At 43.4% G+C, this 23,089-nt stretch overlaps 1 protein-coding gene across 1 annotated transcript in view; it reads left to right on the forward strand.

Moving 5' to 3' along the window:
- nrxn2b (neurexin 2b) overlaps positions 1-23,089 on the forward strand; it is a gene marked incomplete at its 3' end in the record, with an annotated part of 516,377 nt that overhangs the window by 402,917 nt on the left and 90,371 nt on the right. Inside the window, exon 16 of the mRNA XM_083910752.1 lies at positions 6,747-6,928. Within this exon, the coding sequence (XP_083766878.1) occupies positions 6,747-6,928 (182 nt within the window). The remainder of the gene's footprint in view (positions 1-6,746; positions 6,929-23,089) is intronic.

Raw genomic sequence — 23,089 nt, forward strand, 5'->3', positions numbered from 1 at the left:
TAGATTCCTCTGTTAAATACTGATATTTGAGACATTTCCTTGCTAAATGTTGGAGATTAAAGCATGTTTTCAGGATGTTTCAAGTCTTTTTAACCGATCTGGAGTTCGGGATCGTTCGGTTTGATTCCTGTGTCGGACTCTCTGACCAATAAGTAGCCGCCAGTCTGTTGACGTGCCTTTTTAGTGTCTATTTAGGCTCAGCTTGCTTGGAACCTCATCAGAGCAGGTACTAAAAAAGTACCAGGTACTGTTGCTAATGGAAAAGCAAAATGAACCGAGTAGACTCGTGCTAGGACTGTATCGTGGAAAAGCGTTCCAATCATCCAAACTAGCAGAAGCAATAGACAGGTTAAATTAATGTTGTACAGCAGGAGGATATGGTTTCCCATTTCCATTTTCTGGTATCATTGCCGTGGCTTCACTCCATCTTCTTATATTTGGCCACTGAGAATGAGATGTCAAAGGAGGAGCGGGATATTGATTCGGCTTTGACACTCTTTGCTTCATATTGTATCCGAGTATAAGATAGAAAGGCTGTGTGTGAAACTCGTTGAAGCTCAGCTGTCTGAGAACCTGAACAGTATTCTCTTTCTCTCCCTCTCTCTGCCATTCCCCCCCCTCCTATATTGCTTTGTAAGTGTATATATGTTTCTCATATAATGTGTCCAAAAAATTGCCAAAAAAGTGGTTCGGAAACCGAATCAATCGCGCTGTCTCTCTGTCCTTAACTGCTTCAAAGACTGAGCGCTGATGAAATAATGCATGAAGGTTGGAGGAACCATCTGTGTGTTATTCAGTTATGGTTTGAGAGCATGTCTGAGAGTTTATAATAAGAAGTAGCTATGTATAAATAAACGTGCGCGCCTCAGGGCTTATTGCCTCTCAAGAATTGACTCCGTCGCTATTGTGTGTCCTGTTTTCTCTTCACGGAAGTTTCATTTCATGGTCCGGACTGCCTCGCAGTTTCCATGCTGTCAGCTCCCACGAGGCTGTGCACACTGCAACAGTGACCGCTGGCCTTAATGAAAAATGGCGGCATCTGCCTTTGCCGATGTGACCTGTTTATCCCCGCCGTTATATGTGGTAGTTGCCCCGGGAATCCACTATTCCAAATCAATGGCTCCTCGCAGAGAAAGCTTCCCACATTATAAACTTAGCGCTAAATACACTCTTCTCTCGCCACAATGGAGAGAAGAAGAGTGAGGAACAGGGTGGAAGGGGTGTGGAAAATCCAAATCAATAGCTTTTTCATTACTGCCGTGATTCAGGAGACTTCTCTGATTATTTTTCCACCGATCCACGGTTAAAAAAAAGGAAAATGGTATTTTTTTTTTTCGTTCCTCAAACCAAATTGCCAACCAGTCCACGGCGATGGAAATGATAATCAAGGGACGTCGTGCAATGTTTTGATTCATCTCTTTGCACGCTGTCCTCTTCTAGAACCACAGGTGGGATTGATTGGCCGGATCGATGGCCTCAGAGCTAATTGGACAAAAGTAATAATATTTAGCCTCTTTTTTTTTTGAATGTGGGCTTGGCTGTGAAACACAAGTGCAGCAGAGCATTTCCATCATTATTGTTATTCTAGCAAACGCAGGCAGTCGGATTGCTTGATTAGACCACGGTGGACTGAAGGTCAGAGTAATCCATACCTGCCCTGGCTTTTCAAGGCAACACTAATTTACTTTTAACTCACTGTTTTCAGGCAAAGGCAAACACTCGGTGGTTTAAAAAGCTCTGCACGCACGCACACACACACACACACAACAGAGCACAGTCTGGATATACTATTATGTGATCAAATAAAAGCATGTATTACATGATTTTAGTCCTGTAGTGCCCGTGTACTGCCCTTAGTGCTGTTTGGTCAATTGCTGTTTAGGTTGAATGTCACCTTTTTGGCTAATTTCCTGTCCACTGGTGCCTTTAGAATGGTGAGGACAGGCATCCATTCACAGGCAAACAGCCTAAATATAAAGCAGCAGAGAGTTCTGACTCACAAGAGCCACGTGACTGAGCGTCAATTATTTCACCGACCAAAGTAATGACACACTTTTGAATCTGCCAGATTAATAGGAAATAAATAAACATTTCACAATAAACACTATGTCATTTTCTGCTGCTGTGGGTCCCATGATGAAAATGATCCCAAAACACAGAGTTTGGTGACAGATTGTGATCGCTGTAGATGTTATCGCAATCATCATCATCATTGCAGTCAGGTTATTTTTTTATTTTTATTATTTTACAAGCACCCCAGATGACACAAAAGTGTCCTTTTCGCCAAAATAAATGTGTTGACCTGCTGGAGAACTCATAACCGCTCCATTATGTTTGACTGTCAAATGATTCACAGGACACAGGACATCATAAAAAAAAAAGTATTGATGTTTTGTAATGCTTTTGATTACAGCCGGGCATGAATGCCCTCTAGACTCGTCTTCTTGGCTTTGAAAAACACGTTTTTTTTATTATTTCCTGTCTCTTTCACTCTGTCTCGTCTCCTGTTAGTGTGTGTTGCATTGCAGTGTTTGCCGGATTTTTTTATTTATTTTTTGGCCTCAACTGTAGCAGCAGGTGTTCACTAGGAGAAAGTGTGACACATGGATGCACACTGACAAGCCACCTATTGAGACTCTGCACCTCCCTGGTCTCCTCATTTCCAGGAGAGGAGAGTCGACACACACACACATGTACACGTCTTAAAAAAAACAACATGGAATACATTATATACACTGTCACCTCTTTGTTAATATGAGGTGATTTGCTTGCAGTCAACTTTGATAGGTCTAATCTCAGATTAGAAGCTCTGCATGTCACTTAACTACAACTGTTTTTACGGCAAAGCTTTGTGAGGCAGCATCTGTGTTGCAAGAAATTAGTGAGGGAGGAGTCTACATTTGCGTTATTTGACTACTATGTCCTGCATGAACTAATGGAACGCTTCATGTGTGTGTCATTACCAGGATCTTCAAAGCTAGGGTCGATCCTAGAAGGTCCTAGAAGAACCTTTAGAGCAGGCTAGAATTTGAATTAAAAAGTGCAAGCCCCCTTTCTTCCGATTTCAGGATTTTTCTTCTGAATTGAGTGCACATCCCGGTTTAGTCCTTTTCTACACTGTGTGTAAATTTTTTGGATATATTAGATTCTAAGATTCTATTAGACTCTACAATTATTTTATTCTATTTTTACTCTTATCTTTACGTTTTATTTCTTTTTACTTATTATGCCCTTGCACATATCTGCACCTCTTGTCACCTAACTAACTGAGGTGTTGTAAAGGTGTGTTTCCCCCACCGGGGGAGGAATAAAGTCATTGAATTCAGTTCAATTCCCTCTCAAGCTCCAGATCACAGGAAACGCCCAACGAACGCAGATTCACGAGCACGGTGCAGCATCGGTAACTTTCAGACTTCTTCTGTCCATCCCCTTGTAGTCAATCAGCTAATTCATGAGTAAAATATATATAATGCACCTTTAAGTGTACTACTACTCTATCTCTCAACCTCCTCCTCGCCCTATGATTAGGATTGCAATCACAGACTCCTCTCCTCTTCCCATCATGGCTTCACTCTCATCCATCACAACATGGCTCCCCCTCCCCTCTTTTTTACCGGCCATTTTAGAAAAATCCTCTCTCTTCTTCCTCCACTGCTGTGTCTCGCCCAGCTTGTGTGAAACTCTGTGATGCTACTGTTATTAAACACAGGAAAGAGAGAAAAAAGAGGACTTTCCTTATCTCTCCACCATCCACAATTCACACTCCTCCACTCCCTGCTGCTGTAGCCTGTTGTCTTTCTTCACCCGCTCTGTTTTTTTTTTTTCCACCTCTCCTCCGGCACACAACCTCTTTATAGCCCTCCTTGCCATGCTGCGATAATTAGTCAGCGCTAAAATAACACAGCCCAGAGAAAACAACAAGAGCCGAGCTGGGGCTTAGCTCCTCAAGGAGGGAAGGAGGAGGAGGAGGAGGAGGAGGAAGAAGGGAGGAACGGCAAGAGTGAGAAAGAGGAGAGTTTCGTGTCAGCCTTTTTCAAACGGTTACCAGTGGATTGTTAGATAATGAAAGTGTCAGGTGGCTGAGTGAGTGAATGTGCAGTAAGACCTCATGTCCCCACTCTTTATCAGTCTGCTTTTCCCCCTCGGATGACTAAAAATGTGTGCGGCTCGTTGCCGTGGATGCTGTTTGATGGCCTGTTGGCCCGCACTCATCGCAGCCTCTGCTTTCCACGCTGTCTGACTCCAGCTCTCCCAGACTCAGATTCGATGTGGCTGCAATTTTCGTCATATTCAGATGCAAATATTTGGTACTTCTAGTTTCAACACATAATATTCCAGACTGACAGTATATGTGACAGGGCAAAAAGGCACAGTTGGAATATGTTTCTTTCACAAACAAAGAAGACAAGCCCAATCGGAAATGAGGTCTTCAAGATTTTCTTGGAAAGCAAAATGACATCTGCAAAATTAACCATTTAAAGGGCATTCATTGAACAAAAGAAAAAGGATATAGATCCATATATAACAAGACTTTTCCCCTTTTGTTACATTGTATTTCCATGTAGAAACTCAAGGTCCATCATGGTTCTTTGGCGTATGTGGTAATCCAAAAAGAGTATATATGAGAATATACCAGAGAAACACAAATTAACTGAAAGGAACATCCTTTTAGAATGTGATAGAGACCGTTTCTCCTAATCCTGGTCCTCGTGGACCCCTGCACTGCATGTTTTAGATCAGGGGTCTCAAACTGGCGGCCCCCCCAATCGATTACATACGGGCCCCCATTTAATATCATGAAAACTTGGCCCACGACTTCACCGTCATTTAAACACAGTGTGTAGCTGAGGCACAGCTGCCAGCGAGGTGATAGAATATAATATATGTTTGCTAGCAATGTTTTTTATAACGGTAATACTAAGACAGTTTGGTCATTATTATCCCATTATTAAATGTATCACATACAACATTCAATTACATATATTAATACGGTTGTTTGTGCCCGAGCCACAAATGGCAGTAGCCGAAACGGCACCTGGTATACATTTTAATTACAGTTGTCCACACTATTATTTATGTAATTTAAAATAAATGTTGGTGTTTTTGATAGTAATGCATTAATTTTGCATCATAAATAGGATTATAAAGTATAAGTGTGATATCGTGAACAGTTTTCCACTTTTTGTTCTCTTGGCCAGCCTCCTCTTGACCTCATTGGCCCCCAGATCGTTTGAGTTTGAGACCCCTGTTTTAGATGTTTCCCTGCTCCAACACATCTGATTCATCAATTTTCCATCATTAGTCGAGATATATATATCGAGATATATTGTGGGAGAAGACTAAGCTGGATGGCCATGTTGTTCGCTGAAGGTTCGAGCGTCACAGGCCTCTGCAGAGTGCTCAAATTTCACGATGGCTTTCTGTGACATAGCTGGATCGCTGCCGATTGGCTCGGTGAAATCCACGTTTCTAAGGTCTTGCGGTAACACGCGGTTTTGGGTGTCTACAGGTCTGAAGTTACCCGTCAGAAACACAGAACCTGTGTTCCTATCTGTTTGTATTCACCTTACAGGAAAGACAGAGTCGCAGTGTCGTCATGTGCAGTTTAGCGAGGTTTCATTACTCTACGCTAATCACAGCGAACGCCTGTCATTTCTCATTCACCGCCGGGGCTTATCGAAGCGATCCTGGTTCTTACTCCTGTGTTCCACATCAAACATGAAATTGTTCAATGTTTTTTTTTTTGAAAGTTGAGGCAAAAGTTCCTTTGACGGGGAGATCTGAGAGATTTCTTTTGTTGATGTTGAGGGCTGGTGTTTATATTGACTGCACATCAGCGGCAGCATGAATTCACAATTAAGATCTACAATACGCTGGCAGTGAGGAGTGTTTTTAAATATCTCTGTTCCACAATATTTAAACGTTATCCAAAATGACTCAGAGTAGAATTCATCTTGCGTGCCTTTCTCTTACGTGGGATTTGGACATCATATAGTATTGTTAGACACATACTGTTACCTACACAAGTAAGCAAAAACGATTAAATCACTCATTTAGAGGCAGATTTAATATTAAGTCCTCATTCAACTCGTCCAAAGTCATCAGCCTCTTTTTTAAACCCGATAATGAAATGAAATTGACACAATTTATCACCAACAGTGTATTTTTACTAGTGCCTTTAAAACAGTAATGGCTTTCATGAAGTTTATACACTTGACTACAATCCACTCAAAAGTTTGGCTTTGCATTTTGAAAGTGATGATTCACCAACAAGTGGAATATGTCGTTGGCAATTTTCAAATAAATGAACCTCCGTGAAATTCTGAGACCATCCACCAGCACCACACATTTTATTCATAACTGCCCGACGCCCTTCATCCCTCACCTCAGGAACGGAACTCTCTCCACTGTCCCGACACGCTGACCCTGCCTCTGACTCACTCTCTGTCTCAAACGCCTACAGTATACCAAGAGTGAGGATGGGGATGATTGAGCATTGTTTGTATTGATAACTGAAATAAATTAGTTTTAAAAAAGTCGAGTGATGTGCATTTCGAGAGGGAGCAATGAGTTGTTGTAGGTGGGTAACAAGGAAAACCTGGAGTAGCTTTTCAGTGGTATGGGTATTTCCCTAACGATCAAGTGGAATGGATATTTTTCCATCTTTTTCCTACCTCTAAGAATATTGTGTTACTATTTAATTTCACTGTCATAAAATTGATAATTTCCCCTTTTTTTCTCCGCAGCTGGGACAACCTACATCTTCGGCAGAGGCGGAGCCCTCATCACATATACCTGGCCACCCAATGACCGGCCGAGCACACGGGCAGATCGGCTGGCAGTGGGCTTCAGCACGCAGCTGAAGGAAGCTGTTCTGGTCAGGGTAGAGAGCGCCAAGGGACTGGGAGACTACCTGGAGCTGCACATAGTAAGAAACCTCCTTGGGGATATTGAAGTGGGATGAAATGATGTTGAAAATGAGAATTTACCTGAGGCTATATATACATCAGATGAATCAATGGGGAATACAGACTCACTGGATAATGAATGGATAAAGGATATAATGGATGGGACTGTATTGTGAGGGTGATATTCTGATGCAGAATGAGTGAAGTAAAAGGACATATGCACTAAGTGCCCTGGTATCACAAGATAAGTGCATTTTTCTTGACAAGGATATCAAAAATATCTTTGCGATGTTATTGTATTCGTACACTGAAGGATCAGTGTGTAGGATTAAGTGACATCGAGGGCTGAAGTTTCATTTTGTAACCAACGGAATGCCCTTTTCTGCACTCTGCATCCAAATGTACATGAAAAAGTATGGTGGCCTACAGGAGTTATGTCCCTTAAAGTGCTCCCAGGAGCTAGTGTTTGGCCATCCTGGGTTACTGTATACACTTTTTGAGGGAGTAAATGTTAGTGAAAATGGTCGAAAATTGGCATGCATATCAGAACTGGCAAAGGCAAATACAAAAAAGTGGTGCAAAATGGCTCAGTAGCACCTCCAAAGGTGAAACCCAGTCAGACAAAGCCAAAAGTAAGTTCCACCAAATTCCACAAAACTTGGTGGAAACATATCACAGCCCAAGTCAAACAAAAAAGTCAATTGGGACCATGGCCTCAACTCAACAGGAAGTTGACCATTTTGAATTTGGTGATTTGCACATTTCGTAACTTAACAAAGTTGTCTGAGCACGTTAATTGAACCAACAATGAAAAAATTGTCAATTTGTACTAGATTGTTTCACATATTCAAAAGGGCATGGCCATGGAAACACTTGGAATTGTGGGCCAATTTCGACCATTCGCCACAAACAGGAAGTGCCCTGTCACTTTGCCATACATTGATCGATTAGAGTCAGCCATTTTGTATTTTGCTGCCATTTTGCCACAAGACAGGAAGTGGCCTCAAAACAAGAGACCCGGCCAGAAAGCATAAGCACATGAAAACCGACTCCAGGGCATAGCGCCACCTGCTGGTAGGGCGGCTGCTGCAAGGACCCGCACTATGCACAATTTAGCAAGTGCAGTATGTTGGGAATGATTGACTTACGATAAGATGTAGCCTACTAGTGAGTAGTTTACGCTGCTTTGAGTTTTCAGAAACTGTTTTTAAATGGCATGTTGATGTTTTCAGCATGGTATTTACAACGGTTAGTGAGAGGAATCTGTGTCTCTCACAGCATGGCTGTTCTTTAATCCCCCATCAGACTTGTTATGAGCCTCATCCCTGCTTTGATTACATTCATACGTTAGGCTTAAAGGTCATTTGCAAATCACCTCTCATGATCATTTTAAATGGCAATTAAGACGGGCATTGGAAAATGCGTTTACATGCACGCACTCTAATTGTTTCACTGACCCCTCCTGTGCTCCTTCTGCACTATATTACAATCAAAGCTCATGTTCCTCATGTTCATGTGCTTCATTCCTGTTAATAACCAAGAAGGGCCACACCTAGTGACTCTGACCCAGTCATTATGTGGCTGGAGTCACTCAATTAATCGCCGCATGAAGTAAGGATCACGGATTGCAGCCTTTTACTGTAACAGCTGCTGGAAAAAAACTGTGTAGTCATAAGATTCGGTCACGCTTATCGACACGCATGTGTGCTTGAGTGTGTCTGCGTGATCTGACCCCAATTTGTTTGGGCCACTCATGCCCTGAAGCAACAGGAACACAGTTGACCCCGGGGTCACATCTCTGCCAGTGATCTGTGCACTTAGAGGGACAGTGGGAGGCATGATGGGAAAGAGAGAGGGATGGGGTGGAACAGATCAGGGTAAGGAGGGGAAATGGTCTTGGATCAGCAAGAAATAACGATAATGACTGTCATGGTGAGAGGCTACAGCTGTAAATGCAGTAAATGATGCTGGGTTAGTGGTAGTGGCGACGGTGACGTAGGTTAGCGGCACCAACGTTGAACTTTATATAAACATTTTAATTTCTCAAAATAAGCCAGGGACTTGTTCAGTTTTTTGTTTTTTTTTCCTGGAACTGTGCTAGAAATGCTCCCCATTGAAACTGTTGACAGCATGTACTGTGAAATAGCCTGAGGAGCACAACACTGTTTCTGGAATGAGACGTCACCGTTGAATTTTTTAAATACAATTTGCAATGTTGTGAATGCGGCAGACAAAAGCGCCATTTGCCTCCACTGTTCAAGGATGTCGCAATAAATCTCAACACCTGGTTACAGTATTATGAAACCCCACAGATGCCCCCCCGCAGATTCACAAGATAGTGCGAGACTTTATTTTGTAATCGTCGTAACTTTCATTCAACTTTGTAGAGTTTTTCGGTCCACGTTTATTCATTAGGTTTTCAGACGATACTGGACTATCAACTTCTCACTGGTTATCTGTAGCCATTGTCCCCTATCTTATTCTTTTGCTTGCTCTTCTCTCCAGTGCACAGTCTCTATCTAACTTCTGTGTCGTTCATTTACTCCCTCAGCCCCTCATGTCTGGCCTGTTCATTATCTCTCTCTCTCACTGACTCTCTCTCTCTCTCTCACACACACACAAATACTCCAGCCCAGCTCCTCTGCTCCCATTGCAATTACATTTCATTTGCTGCCATTCCTCCCGTGTCGCACCCCTTAATGACTCTGTTCAGCCTGTGGTGGGTGTTTGGGTCCTGTTAATTATGCCCGTCTCTCTTTGAGGTGAGAAGTACAGGCAAATTAGACCTGAAAATGCAACCGTCGTGGCCCTGTATCATTCCAACTGATGGGGGGGGGGGGCTCACAGACCCAATCGAACTATGAAATAGCGCTAAGTTCAAACAGTGACGAGTGGTGGTGATGGTGGCCCTCGAGGTTAAAAACCTGGGTCTTTGTCGCAGGGTTATTCCAGGTGCCATGGACTTTCACAGAAATTCATATATCAAAGGCTTCCAGTATTTGGAGGTGGATATACACTACCGTTCAAAAGTTTGGGGTCCCCTATACAATTTGTTGGTGTTTTCCATGAAATTTCACACTTTTATTCATCAAAAGAGTGACAAGATTAGAAATAACGATTTTTATTCAAAATAATAATTTTGCCCTTCGTCAAATAACCAGCAAAACTATTTTCCGCTGTGGTAACGTGATTGCACAAGGGTTTTCAAGGGTTTTCTAATCATCCAATAGCCTTCTAACGCAATTAGCAAACACAATGTAGAACACTGGAGAGATGTTTGCTTGAAATGGGCCTCTATACACTAATGTAAATATTCCATTAAAAACCAGACATTTGCAGCTAGAATCGTCGTTTACCACATTAACAATGTATAGAGTGTATTTCTGTTTCATTTCATGTTATATTCACTGAAAAAAAGAGCTTTTCCTTCAAAAATAAGGACATTTCTAAGTGACCCCAAACCTTTGAACAGTAGTGTACTGGAGAAAAAAGTAAGACAAAAAAACAACAACATGAGAGTGATCATTAGGGCTGTCACCGTTTCCCCCCAAAATCCGGATATCTATTTGAACTTGAGGGCGGAAAAGTCAGACTAGAAGTGCATCACACCATGTGAAGTAATTACCATGTGGTCCAGTGTGAGTGCAGCTTTTTCTTAGATCCACTTTAACTGCCGCCTTAGCCCATCAAGAGAAAAAGACACTGATGTTGTGTTAGGTTTTTTCTGCTCTGAAAATGGCAGATACAAGCAAGCCAATCTGCAGACTTGCCTGTTAGCTTAGATGTTAGCTCCACGTGAATGAGGCATCATCACGGACAAGGCAACCAGTGTATGACAAGACTAATACATGCACTTAAAGTCAGAACAAGCTGATATGAGCACATCAGCAGGGATGTTATAGTGCAGCCTAACTTATATTTCACAAGCTCTGTCCCTAACCAGTCGTCATCCTCCTCCTCCACCACCACCACCCCCAGTCCATTACCTGACACAGCGCAGCACATCACTCCCTACATCTTCCTGACGTGCCATCATCGGGCGCTGAGGTTGTTGTATAAGGTGCTTCTGTTGAATCTGCAGAGCGTGACTGCGTTTAAAAAGGACACGCCGCCATATCCTCGCAAGACCTTGTTCCTCGCACTCGCCTAATTATTTACCGTGGGTGTGTCTGAGAGTGCTGCGAACTTTCCTTGCTGACATTTTGAGAGTTTTAAATGGAAAAAAAAAAAAGGCTCTGAAATTCATTATCCGGAAAATGCCATAGGAATGAGTCATCGACGAGCAGGGCCAAACATGACTGTGCAAAGTGCTGTTGCAGTGCAGCGTTGATCCTACGTCTATAAAGATGCTCAGTCGTCCCAGGTCATGGCATGGTAAATAAATAAAAGTAGTTTTGCTGTGTGATATTAAGTATTCTCTTGGTGCAGCAGACTGGTGGGGGACTTCTTCTTTATTTCATCACTCAGGGAAGTGAAGTACCAAACAATTCCCCAAGAGTCCATAGAAATAATTAAGCCTCGTGGATAAATGGCGAAACGTTTGCAAGAGCACTTCATAAGTCCAGTCGCCATTTACTGTGTGCTCAGATGAGCACATGAAAGGTTCATTAGCTAAGATGTAACACCCAGTGTATAGTTAAAAAGTCTTTTTTTTTGTATCCAATATGACAATTTTCTATCCAACCGTGCCAATCCAATCTACTTATTCCTGTGTCATTTGAGAACAGCAACTATTAAAACAAGCACAATTGCATTACCTGAGCAAGATACATTTATCGACCAAAGTCAGAGTTCTTATCTGAAAGCTCCATCACCCTGTTATATCAGTCACCTAACAAAGCAGCATCCAGACGTTAACCTTCAAAATGTGCTTAACTGAATTCACCGCAACACTTAAAGTACTTTTGTTTCCATGAATTAAACAGGAACAGACACAGGTGTTATCTTTATAGTCAGCGTCCGAAAAGAGGTGGCCCAGTCTTGTTGATGCCTTTCACAGAATGTAAGTCCCGCACTTTTGAAATGGCCATTTCAAGGGTCAGGATATAATTTTTACCAATCATCATGAGATTTTCACCATCAGGCCTGGGGTGTGAGATTCAGGAAATGAAAAGTACAGACAGATATGGAAGCAAACTGATAGCCGGGCCTCTCTTCCATGGCTGCTCGGGAAAAAAAGTGCCCTTGCAGGACCTTGAAAGCAAGTCCGAAAAAGATTATTTCGAAGATTTCTTTCGTTTACGTAGTGCTTTCAGTTCGTTCATTTCAAAACTTATTTCTGGTCTAAGATTGATGAGTCCAGCCATAAATGTCCACTTACAGTTTTATATTTGCCGTGATAAAATGAAATTTCCAGAACAGGTTTACAATGACTTTTGAATCAGTATCACGACAGAGTCGACCAAAAGTGTGATAAATGACTCGAATGACAGATCTGGTGGGGGAAACAAAAGTACACCTATGCTGACTCAGTGTGAGGCTGTTGCTGCACACAAACATCTGCAGTTTGAAAACTTGGCATTGGAAGAAACGCCGCGTCCTTCTCCCAACTGCATGCTCTGCTGTCACTGCAGTCAGCACACAAACCTCCAACAAAGACACTGAGCTAAACTCACTCTGAAGACCCTTTGCATTCCTCATCCAAGGGTCCCTAAAAAGAAAATAGTTAATATCTTGTTTAAAAACTTCTGTGACTGCTTTATGACTCATCGGGGAATTAATAGAAATTACCTGCGGGCTCTTTCATCATTTCAGAAGTGAAAAGCGGTGTTTTGTTAGTTCTTTTAAGTCTTTTAAGAAGCAATTTTATCTCAAAGCAATAAAGGCACAGGAGCAGAGCAGCACATCAGGCTGGTGTTATGTGCACAGAGATGAGTCATTATTGAAGAAAGCAACAAGTAGCCGAGTCGTTCCTTTCATGAGCCGCTCATAAACCAGTGGCAGTGGTTTAACTGTATCTTTTAAACCGGTCTTTTTTGTGCATTTTTTTTGGGTGGGGGGAGGTGACTGTTTGTATTTATTGCTGCTCTCACAGGCACCGCTCACCTTTGACAGTCATTACATTTACGGCTGGCAAGTTGTCGCGCTGTTGCTCGGCGGGAAGTGTCTCATCTGCAGTTATGGGCCGGTGCACGGCGCGCTGCACTGGGCCTTCTCGGATAGCTCCATCACTTGGCTGTCGGGACCCGCCTCATAGCGTTGAGTAAGAGCTGTCTCTGATTACGAATTAGGGAGCCATCCTTCACCGCAGCCATCGACTCTGCGCGGGGACAGAGAGCGAGGGAATTAGGCAGTTAGCAAAAGGGACACGGCTGTATTTTCTCCTCTTGACCCAAACTTTACCCCTCTCCCGGCATGCGACAGATTTACTGAGGATGGAATAGAGATGGCAGGAAAACACCCTTAGTGTTCATGTTATGGCACACATGCTTTTTTGTGGCCTGCATCCCTAGTCCGGGCACATCTGGTTGCGTACATTGAACCGCAGAAGAAGAATAATGTCCGTTGTGGAGGTGTTTCACGAGCGACAGTGTCTTCTGACTCTGGGTCTGACTCCGGTTCAAAGTCGTAAAAGGGACTGCGGCGGGGAGTCGTGAAAAAGCTATTTTAAAACACTGTTAAAACAATGTTTTGATAATGAGTAGCAGTGCATCCACCGTTCCAGAGGGGGGAGCTGCGCTTCTGAGAGCTGGTGTGCTAATTATGTCACTTCCGGGTATTGGCCAATCACAAGACAGTTGGGAAGGCCCTACACTGGGTGGCCAATCACAACACACTCTGTCTTCTGGGTGTGAGATTTCAGTCTCAAACACCGCGGCTGAGGAGAGCGTCAGTGAGGAGAGATTTCTATCGGCTCGTTTACAGCAACTAGGAGGTTTTTGACCATAAAAACAAGTTAATGTATGTAAGTAGACCTCCAAAACTAACATATATGTGCAACAGGACCACTCAATGTGAGCTTTAACATCATCATGCTAATGTCAACGATGATCTCCCTCTCCTCTCACTGCCTGCGAATCAGAAACTCACTTTTCCAGGCCTTCCTTCATTTTCATTTCCCCAACAACCACAGGTTATCTGTCAAGGGGTTCCGTGCCAGCAACTGCTTAATTATGGCTCGAAAATGCGATCTGACGTGCAACGGCAGCATGGGATAAGACGAGTGTCGAAAGTGAACATGGAGGGGAGGGAGGAGGGAGGGCGTAGGGCTTTCAGAGTGCGGTGAGGAGCTGAGAATGCTGGCGTCAGATAAAGGCAGATGGTGATGTGGATAAAACTGTCAGAGAAAAGGCAGAGGCTTTTATCCTCCACTACTCACCCTCAGAAACATAGACACACAAACACAGAGGGATGGGTGCGTGAACGTTGGCCACACTGTACGGCTCCGCTCCCAACTTGCTGTCACTTGCATCCACTGCTCAAGGACACCTTTATATTCTCTTACAGTAAAGGCAGTAGACGTGTGCAGTCACAGTTTACAAGAGCAGTCCACCACATTATACCCTTTTGCACATCTCGGTCGTTGTTGTTTTTTGTTGTATTATTTATAACCCCCGACAACATGTCCTTTCTAAAATGGGTGTCACTCCTCCAGCCTACTCTCCTTCATCTTGTCAGGGGAGGAAAAGCCGAGCATGCCGGGCGAGATGGAGGGATGAAGAGTAGAGAACAATTGAGGGGGGGGGGGGAAAGGGGAGGCATTGCTTTGATGAATGCAGCTGCCTCACAAAGGGGAGCGTGGGCCATCATCAGTAATGAGATCAAGTCCTGGTGGGTTTGGCAGGGTCTCTCTCCTCAGCCACCAGGAAGATGACAGCGTATTGATTAATCCTCCCCTTTCACATCTCTAATTAATCGTCCCTGCGGGTGGAGGAGTGGCGGCGTGTGAGCAGAGTGGGTGCAGATTGCATTTTTTGGAGGTGTCCTCGTCGTCGGATAACTTCAGACGGACAAGGGGGGATTTGACTAGGATCGGTAGACTTCCTTCAAAACAAAACTTCCAAAAGATCCATTAGTTTGACCGGTGACGCTTGTCGAGGGCAAATTGCAACATGGCTTTAATCACTGCGCGAGAGGTCTGAATCAGAGCACACACACAAAAAAAAGCAGTGCCTCCGCTGGCACCTGTTTGCTCATTTGTCTTGATTTCTAAGGCAGAGCGTGGATTGGCGAACTGGCTCGGCGCTGCCTGAAGTGTGTGCGGCGAGCTTCAGTTCACTCTGTGGCTTTGTTAATGTGTCAGATCTAAATGTAAGTGGTCTATTAGACGGCCATTTATTTATCACGCTAAATCACACGCTGTCACTAAGTCCTGCTTCACCCCCAACGGATTGAAGTATTTCAAGTGCATAATGCCCTAAGTGTACCCAACCACTCAACCTCAGCAGCAGTCGTGATCAAAAAGAACCTGATCTGACGTTAAACGACTGATGTCGCGAAATTGATGTAATTAAAAATGCGTAATAACAGAGAGACAGTTTCGCTGATGAACTGATGACTGAAAATGCAATGTGTTGTTACGCGTACATCAGCTGATCCGCGCAGGAAGTGAAAACGTATTTATTTTGTTTTGAATAGCAAGTCCACAGAAAGGAAGCTTTATATCACACTGTGTATGTTACACGAGCATTCTGAGGTTTAGTGGTTTGCTTAAGGGCACTTTGACTTGCGGCCAGCAACTCGTGCCTCAAACCACTCGCCCTGCAAGTGCAGTAAAGGTCGATTCGGCGTCTCGGCTGCTAGTTTGGTGGTTTGCATTTAATTATTGCTCATATTTACACATAAACAAATGCAAACCATCACTCACTGTTCAACTTGGGTTGTTTTAAAGGCGTTATTTTTTAAAGATTTACTTGTAAATAAAGTCGCGTAGCCTGAGGCGAGTCGGCGGGGTTTTCGTGCTGCTTTGTCTTCACCGATTGTAACACTAAAACAAACGGTTAAGTCCATAAAGAATAATCATCGTGTTAACAAGGTGGCCTCAAAAACTATCTTCAGTGCCTGTAGGTCACTGTACTATCAGCTCACACTGGCCATGTATCCTGTGAGAGCAAAGTGGTTGATGGGCTTACCAGATCAATAAGCTATTAGGGTCCAAGAGAGCAGGGCTGTCTGTATGGTTTCCGTCCTGCCTTTAATAATCACCTGGGAAGGCAAAACTACTCTGTTCCTATTCTTTCTTGTAATTGTCTGCAATCTCCCGTCTTCCAATAGCTCTCAAACGTAGTGTATTCATTGTTGGCTCCTCAGTTTTAATCCAGCACTGTGCAGGCCTCCAGTCTAATACGATGCAACGCTGTTGTCGTTTTGAAGGTCTGATACACCGAAACATTACAGCGATAAATTTGTCGTTTGCCGCTTTGTGTCCTGTTGTAGCGCCCGTGTGCCATTGTGAAAATGAGACTGGAGGAGCAAAAGTGAACTTTACTTGTCTACATGAGATATAGTTTTGTTGGGAGTACCAGGTGGTTGCCAGGTGGGTTGCCAGATTCTAAATTGCGGTATCTTGGGACCTTTCCCGAACCCCACCGATCTGGTTCCACTGATCTCTCTCCATTATGTTAATGTTTCAGGAGCCCAGCTAAGTAGCCTTCCACTCGAGCCAGATCCAGAAGACAGACAGACAAAAAAAAAAGAAACGATGACAGACCATACATGAGATACAGCCACTGTGAGGTCCTCTCACTGCTGCACCTCCTGTTGGATGTACTGTAGCCTTGGCCAACCTTCTCTGCTGCAATAAGCACCTGGCTAACACAAAACCCAGCATTACTCATTTGAAACGATGCCTTCATTTGCATTCTGATTCATCGACACCTACTTTTTCTCCTGCTGCTACCACTGTTAACTATTCTCTGTGACTAATACACTCATTTTCTGTTTGAGCGCACAGGTGTCTGCGGCGTTCTGAACAGTCTCATTAAAAAATGTTTTCACTTCCACGATTAGCGGATTTCAGAGTGGATATGTCGTCCTTAAACAAACACACATCAGCGCTCGTATGCAAACTATCCTCATTTCCTGTGACTTAAGTATCAGTGAAAGCTGTCCGTCAGCGTTATCTCATACTTTTTGTACTTTGGCTGCCCCTTACCTCTTCATATTCATAACTTATCCTTGCCCTTTCCATGAAAGTTTGTCTATTGACTTTCTGTACTGAATTAATGAAGCTTATGACTCCTATTGATTGTAAACCACTCCGAATCTGTGCCCCCGTCCCTTTAATATCTCAATTAAACACAAAATGAGCATCCTACATCACCGTTGCCCCACTTTCCCCGGGAAAAGAAAACAATAATCTAGAACTTTTGGAATGCTGTGCTGCAGTGGAAGAGTCAACTTTTCAGTGCTGAGTCATTCAACTTTCTGTCTTTGAACTTTTTCCACCTCTTTCTGAAAATGATGGTCAGCTTAAAGCCCAAACACTGTTGCTGAGCGTTCTCTCGCTCTTATCTCGGTATACTCGCCGACTGCCTTGCAGGGGGATGTAACTACCTTGAAAAATAGTCAAACATAAGGGAGGGAGGCGCTGAAAGCAGAACAGGAGAGAAAGACGAACAGAGTGATGGACAAAAGATGAAATGTAGAAAAGTGTCCAAGGAAGACAAATAAAATGACTTTACATCTGTGTCTTTATGCCGAGCGTTCATGTCAGGCTTTGGTGATGTGCTTTAAGGCATAAATGATGAAGGCATCCATTCTTAACTTTATTTAAGTCTTCTCACATCCTGCTGTTGACAGGCAAAGGGAAGAAACACTCCATTATTCAGGTCTTTTGTTTTGTTTTTGCTGAAAATGAACACCACCAAGAATAAATGTCTGGAGCTGTCAGCATAAAACTGAGAGGGAGGCTCTTAAAAAGCGACAAGTGTAGAGCAAAGATAAGAGGAGAACACTCTTTTTTTTTTTCTTTTAATAAACGACAGTTCTTTTTGTGGAATGAAAGAGCTATTAATAAATGCAATAGCCTGTGTTCGGTATCGAGGTAAATTCCACACAGCATCCGCTAAAGAAGAACGAGTGATAGTGACCTGGAACAGGAACAGGGCAGCGGCTGTGTTCTCCATTTACTCAGTTTGGTGCTTGATTGCATGTCTGGGTCACTGAGGTTGCTCTGAGGATAAAGTCAGTGTAAAACACTCCAGGGAACTGGATGGAGAAGGTTTGGGGGGGAGTGCATGACCATTCAAAAGTTTGGGGTCATTTAGAAATGTCCTTATTTTTGAAGGAAAAACATGTTTTTTAGAGTAGAACATTAAATGAATCAGAAATACACTCTATAGATTGTTAATGTGGTAAACGAGGCCCATTTCCAGTGTTCTAATGGTACATTGTTTGTTAATTGCATTAGAAGGCTATTGGATGATTAGAAAACCCTTGTCCGATTGTTAGTACAACTGAAAACAGTTCTAAAAATCATTATTTTTTTATCTTATCAATGTCTGGACTATATTTTCCATTCATTTTGCAACTCTTTTGATGAATAAAAGTGTGACTTTTAATGGAAACGCACAAAAAAATATATATAGTTGACCCCAAACTTTTGAATGGTAGTGTATGTGCGAGGAGAGTCCATACATAAGTAGTCAACGTGAGCAGTTAACAACTCATTTCTGTGTCTTGTGGAGAGAGAATTCTGCATTTCTCATTTTGGGAAACACCATTGACGTCGGCGCACAGTTTAAAACGATGCAGCCAAGCTGTTAAAACCACCGGAGACAATCAAAACTAAATAACAAGTCGAAGTTAATACCTCAGAATGAAGTGAACAGCACTTCACGTCTCCCCACGCCAATGAAACAAACCACCGGTTTCACTGCTGTGGCTTCTCCCTGCCTCCTGACCTAGTAAATGAATTACACGGATGAATAGAAATGCCACTTTATGCCAACAAAAAAATCATAATCTTTATTGATGGAGCACTTTTAGAATCCATACAAAGTGCTTTACAAGGCAGCAATAAAAGTCACGGAATATTAAATAGGTAAATTGGAGGTCAATAATCTCGAAAATCCCCATTTGAACCCGAACACTCGTGCTACAGTTTTATAATATAGTTGTTTTTTTTAGTACAGTTCTGAAAAGTCTGGCGACTTGGCAAACTTGCACAGTAAGTCGTCTTTTCTCATCTCCAGCAGCTATTCCGTTACGATATGATACGAGAGCACTATCGGACAGAAAAGCTGCTCAGTGCTGCTTGTCTGATCATCTGACCGCTTATGATATCTCTCTCTCAGTCGACTCACTTTTTGATGACTTTGCTCCCCAGAATCTCTCAACTTGGTGGTTCCAGTGTCATGTTGCCGCTATAACTCATGTCATAAAGAACAGACTTTTACTTCCAAGAGTGAAATTCAAAAAAATCCTTTTTATCCCTTACATTTTAGCATTTCACCATTTTTTTTTTGCTTCTGCTCTACGAGTGGAGGAGCAGTTTCATCAGTAATCCATCGCCGCCGATACGGGCGACTGAGGTCTCAGCTCACTGAGCAGTCAACTGCCCTGTCTTCCTCCCGCTTTTTTTCCCGTGGAGATGAAATCCTGTTGTCGGACGAGCAGCAGTGAGCAGGACAAGATGGGCCCGCGAGGTCCGTGCAAACCTGTCACTGAGACCATCTTGTGGATGTTCACTGCCGCATCGCTCATGTGCTGCAGTAGGATTCCCTTGGCCTTGGTAAATCTGTTTTTTGGTTGGATTTTATGGAGTAAAAGTGAGGTAAAAGACAGTTGTGGAATTTAATTAATGCCATGATTTATTCCCCTCCTCTTTGGCTTTTATTTCAATGCACACATGATGCATTACAGTATTAAGATATCAGCAGCTTAAAGCTTTCTAGTCGCACAATCCTCCTTTTCCCACCCTCTTCAAGAACATGTACTTATTGTCTGTCATCGACGATCCTCCCGTGTGTTGTTTGCATCTCCATTGTGTCAGAGTCGGCTCCTGATTTGATCAAAGATGAAAGAGAAGGGGCTTTGGTGAAAGACGTCTCACTTGCCTTTAAGTCCGCCGCCATTCGGTGTCTCACTCTTCCTTGTGGGAGGGGTCAGTTTGAAGAAAATACACGAGAAATGAAAATGCAAATAATCTCGGCGAAAGAAACAAAACAAACAAAAACAAAGGCTTTTGTTTCCGTTTGCTCGCATTCGTGTGAGCTGTGAGAGGCAAGACCTGAGGAGACAGGAGATAGTTTCTTTTGTGCAGAAGTATGTCAGACTAAGAATACTCTGCGAAGTCAGGAACCAAGTCACTTCTCTGACTCTTTGATTTTCACTGATATCCACAAGGGAGGGGATCTCTGATCAGTGATTGAAGGATTGGTGTCACCGTGGTTTTCCCGCACAATTTAGGAGGAGAAGGAAGCTCATCATTCATTCAGTGGCTGCCACCGCTGGGACTCAGGTTTTCTCACATTCATCCGGTTGGATTTGAGACAAGCACATGCAAGAATCAGCAACAGCCTACAGTCATTTAGTTTGCAACCACGTTGTTTTTGTTTTAAGTCTCACTCTGTTTGGAACTACCTTACAAGTTTTTCACGGCGAGGAACTCAGTCCTAAATTTGTGCCGAAAAACAAAGACAAGCAAAGGTATTCTCTAGCAAATAAGCCTTGAGCTTAGACTTAATCAGGCAGACAAACGCAGGACATCAAAAAAAAAAAGTATTTTCAGCTCTTTTTTGAAAAATTCTAAATTCCCAAACTGAATTAATATTCTAGCTACGTCTTGTGTGCAGCGGTTTTTCTTATGCTATGTGCTCATTTCCTGTCTCAGTCTCTAGAATTCTTTTATTATATCTGTTTCCCTCCTTCACTTCTTTTTTTTCCGCTGAGTCAGCACTCGCACCTTCGAGTCAGGCTCCAGATTGATGTGCTGAATAAGTACACTCTTATATCCAGGAGGCTGAGAGCGAGTGGGTACAATCGTTCACTACATTGGTATATAACGAAGGTAGGAACCAGTGTTTTTAGGAAGTTACCAAACAAGGGAAACACATTATTACAGAGCAGGATACGGTGATGTTGAGATGTGGGACTGACGTTTTCCAGCAGATATTTAAAGCAGCGGAGATCCACGAGAAGTCACTCACAACTCTTGACTACCATCCATGCGGAAGGATCCCTCCCACTCCACTGAGACAGGGGCAGTAGCCGTCAAGCTGTTCATCTCCAGAGCAAAAAGCTGGGCCAACTAGAGGGGTGGTGGTGGGGGGGGTAGGGGGAGTCTTGTTAGTTGGATGTCTTCCCAGAGCAATTAGCTGAACCCATATGTCTGTTTGATTAATACACATATGAAAATGATCTTTTCCCAGCCACTTAGCTGAGCTTAAGCTCCCTCCTTGGTGACCAGGTTGAATGTCAGTGTGTACTTTACTGCTGTTGACTCACGTGTAAGACATTTGTGGGGTGTAACATAAAAAAAAAAAAAAAAAAATCCTGTTCTATAATTCATATTATCGCTACTGTAGCGCGATATATGGAAGCGAGGGCAGGTCCACCGTCATCTGTGTTGACAAATGGAGCTTCTCCTCCTCATCTTGCTTACATCACCTGTTCACTGGTTTGCATTGCGATGCAATCTTTGCCCAGTCGGCCGCGGCGCGATCCATACGCGTGTGATAGATAGGGCGTAGTTATCACAGCTGACAGTCCCAGTAATTAGAATAAGGCACTAGCTGAGGTAGAAGAAACCATTTCCCTGATGGATGAACAGCAATCATTCACAGATCTGTTTACACTCGTCGTCGTCGTCGCGAGGCAGATGTTTCGGAGCGCGGGGGCCTTTCTCTGGATCCACTTGATCAAAAGCAGCGTTTCTGAACGCAGCAGATGTATTATCATCACCAGAGATTCCTCTCTATCCTCACTCTGTCACGTATATATATATATATATTTGTGCAGGCATACACACTGCAACCCCCCCCAGGAGGGATGACCTGGGCACTCACTGATGCCAGTTTCACAGAGAAGAGGAGGACTTCCAGGAGATATTATGAGGAATCCGCCTGCTGCTTTAACAAGAGACAGAACAGTGGGGCCTTTCCTGGGTCAGACAGTGGGCCATGTAGTGCCTCCTAAGAAGCTCCAGTGCCCCCCACCGGCTTTACAGATTTGTGGTTCATCACTCTACTTCCTTCAGTCCACATAGATAGACTTAAAGGAGTCATATTATGCAAAATCTACTTTTTAATACCTATATTTGAGACTCTGGAGGCGCTATGAGTAGGCAAAGTGTGAAAAAAGATGACTCACTCATGTTTTTGTGGTCCGCCTCAGTCCAGGTACTGGAGACAAAACACGCGATGTTGACTTCACACTCATTGCTACGTCACAATGAGACATTGTGAGACTAAAAAACGCGAGCGTGCAGGCGAGGGCAATAGTATCAGGAAGAGCGGAAGTCGGCTAAGTGTTCTATTCTTGGTTGCAGCACAGAGTTCTACACAAACTTCCAGCCTCAGAGGATTTACATTTTATATATGATGGCAGTCGGGAATTGGTGGCTTTTCCAAATGCTAACTGCTGTTAGCTGCTGGAGCCTCAGTGATGCTGATGTAGTTTCATGTGTCTCATTTGAATTTAAAGAGACAGGCACTTAAAAGAGAGCATTCTGAACTGTTTTGGCAGGGTGATCGAACTGCTATGGTGCTTCATCCTTAAGGTATTTTGACCAAAGCATGTCACAGACATGTACATTAGCACACCAGGGAACTAGGTTAACTTGGAGAAATAGGGTATAATATGTGTCATATAAAATCTCAATACTCGCAAGTTGCTCCTCGGCTTTAAAATGAGGGAAAACAGGGGTCGCTCACAGCGTCGCACTCCGCAGTTTTCCTCTCTGTTGGGGTTTGGAGGGTTCAGAGCGGGGAGCAGGAAGCGATGTTTTCACGCTCGGAAACATCATGTACACACACAAACATGCACACGCGGACACATGCTTCATAAATCTCTCCATGCTGGAGGCTGTCACGGCGGGGGGGGGACGTGTGGGGGCTTAGATGCGATGCTTGCCATGACAATTAGCTGCACATCTGGCCTGATGATTGAGGGAGTGGGCCAGACAGCCGGCACAGCACTGCCACTGTTTAATATGTAAATCTGGAGGGTCCTGGAACATTGGAAGTGGAGACAGTTTGTAGTTAGCAGGTGGATCTGATGTACAATGAAAAGCCCGTTTA

This window comes from Microchirus variegatus (assembly GCF_963457635.1).
Source record: "Microchirus variegatus genome assembly, chromosome: 2".
NCBI classification, from domain to species: domain Eukaryota; kingdom Metazoa; phylum Chordata; class Actinopteri; order Pleuronectiformes; family Soleidae; genus Microchirus; species Microchirus variegatus.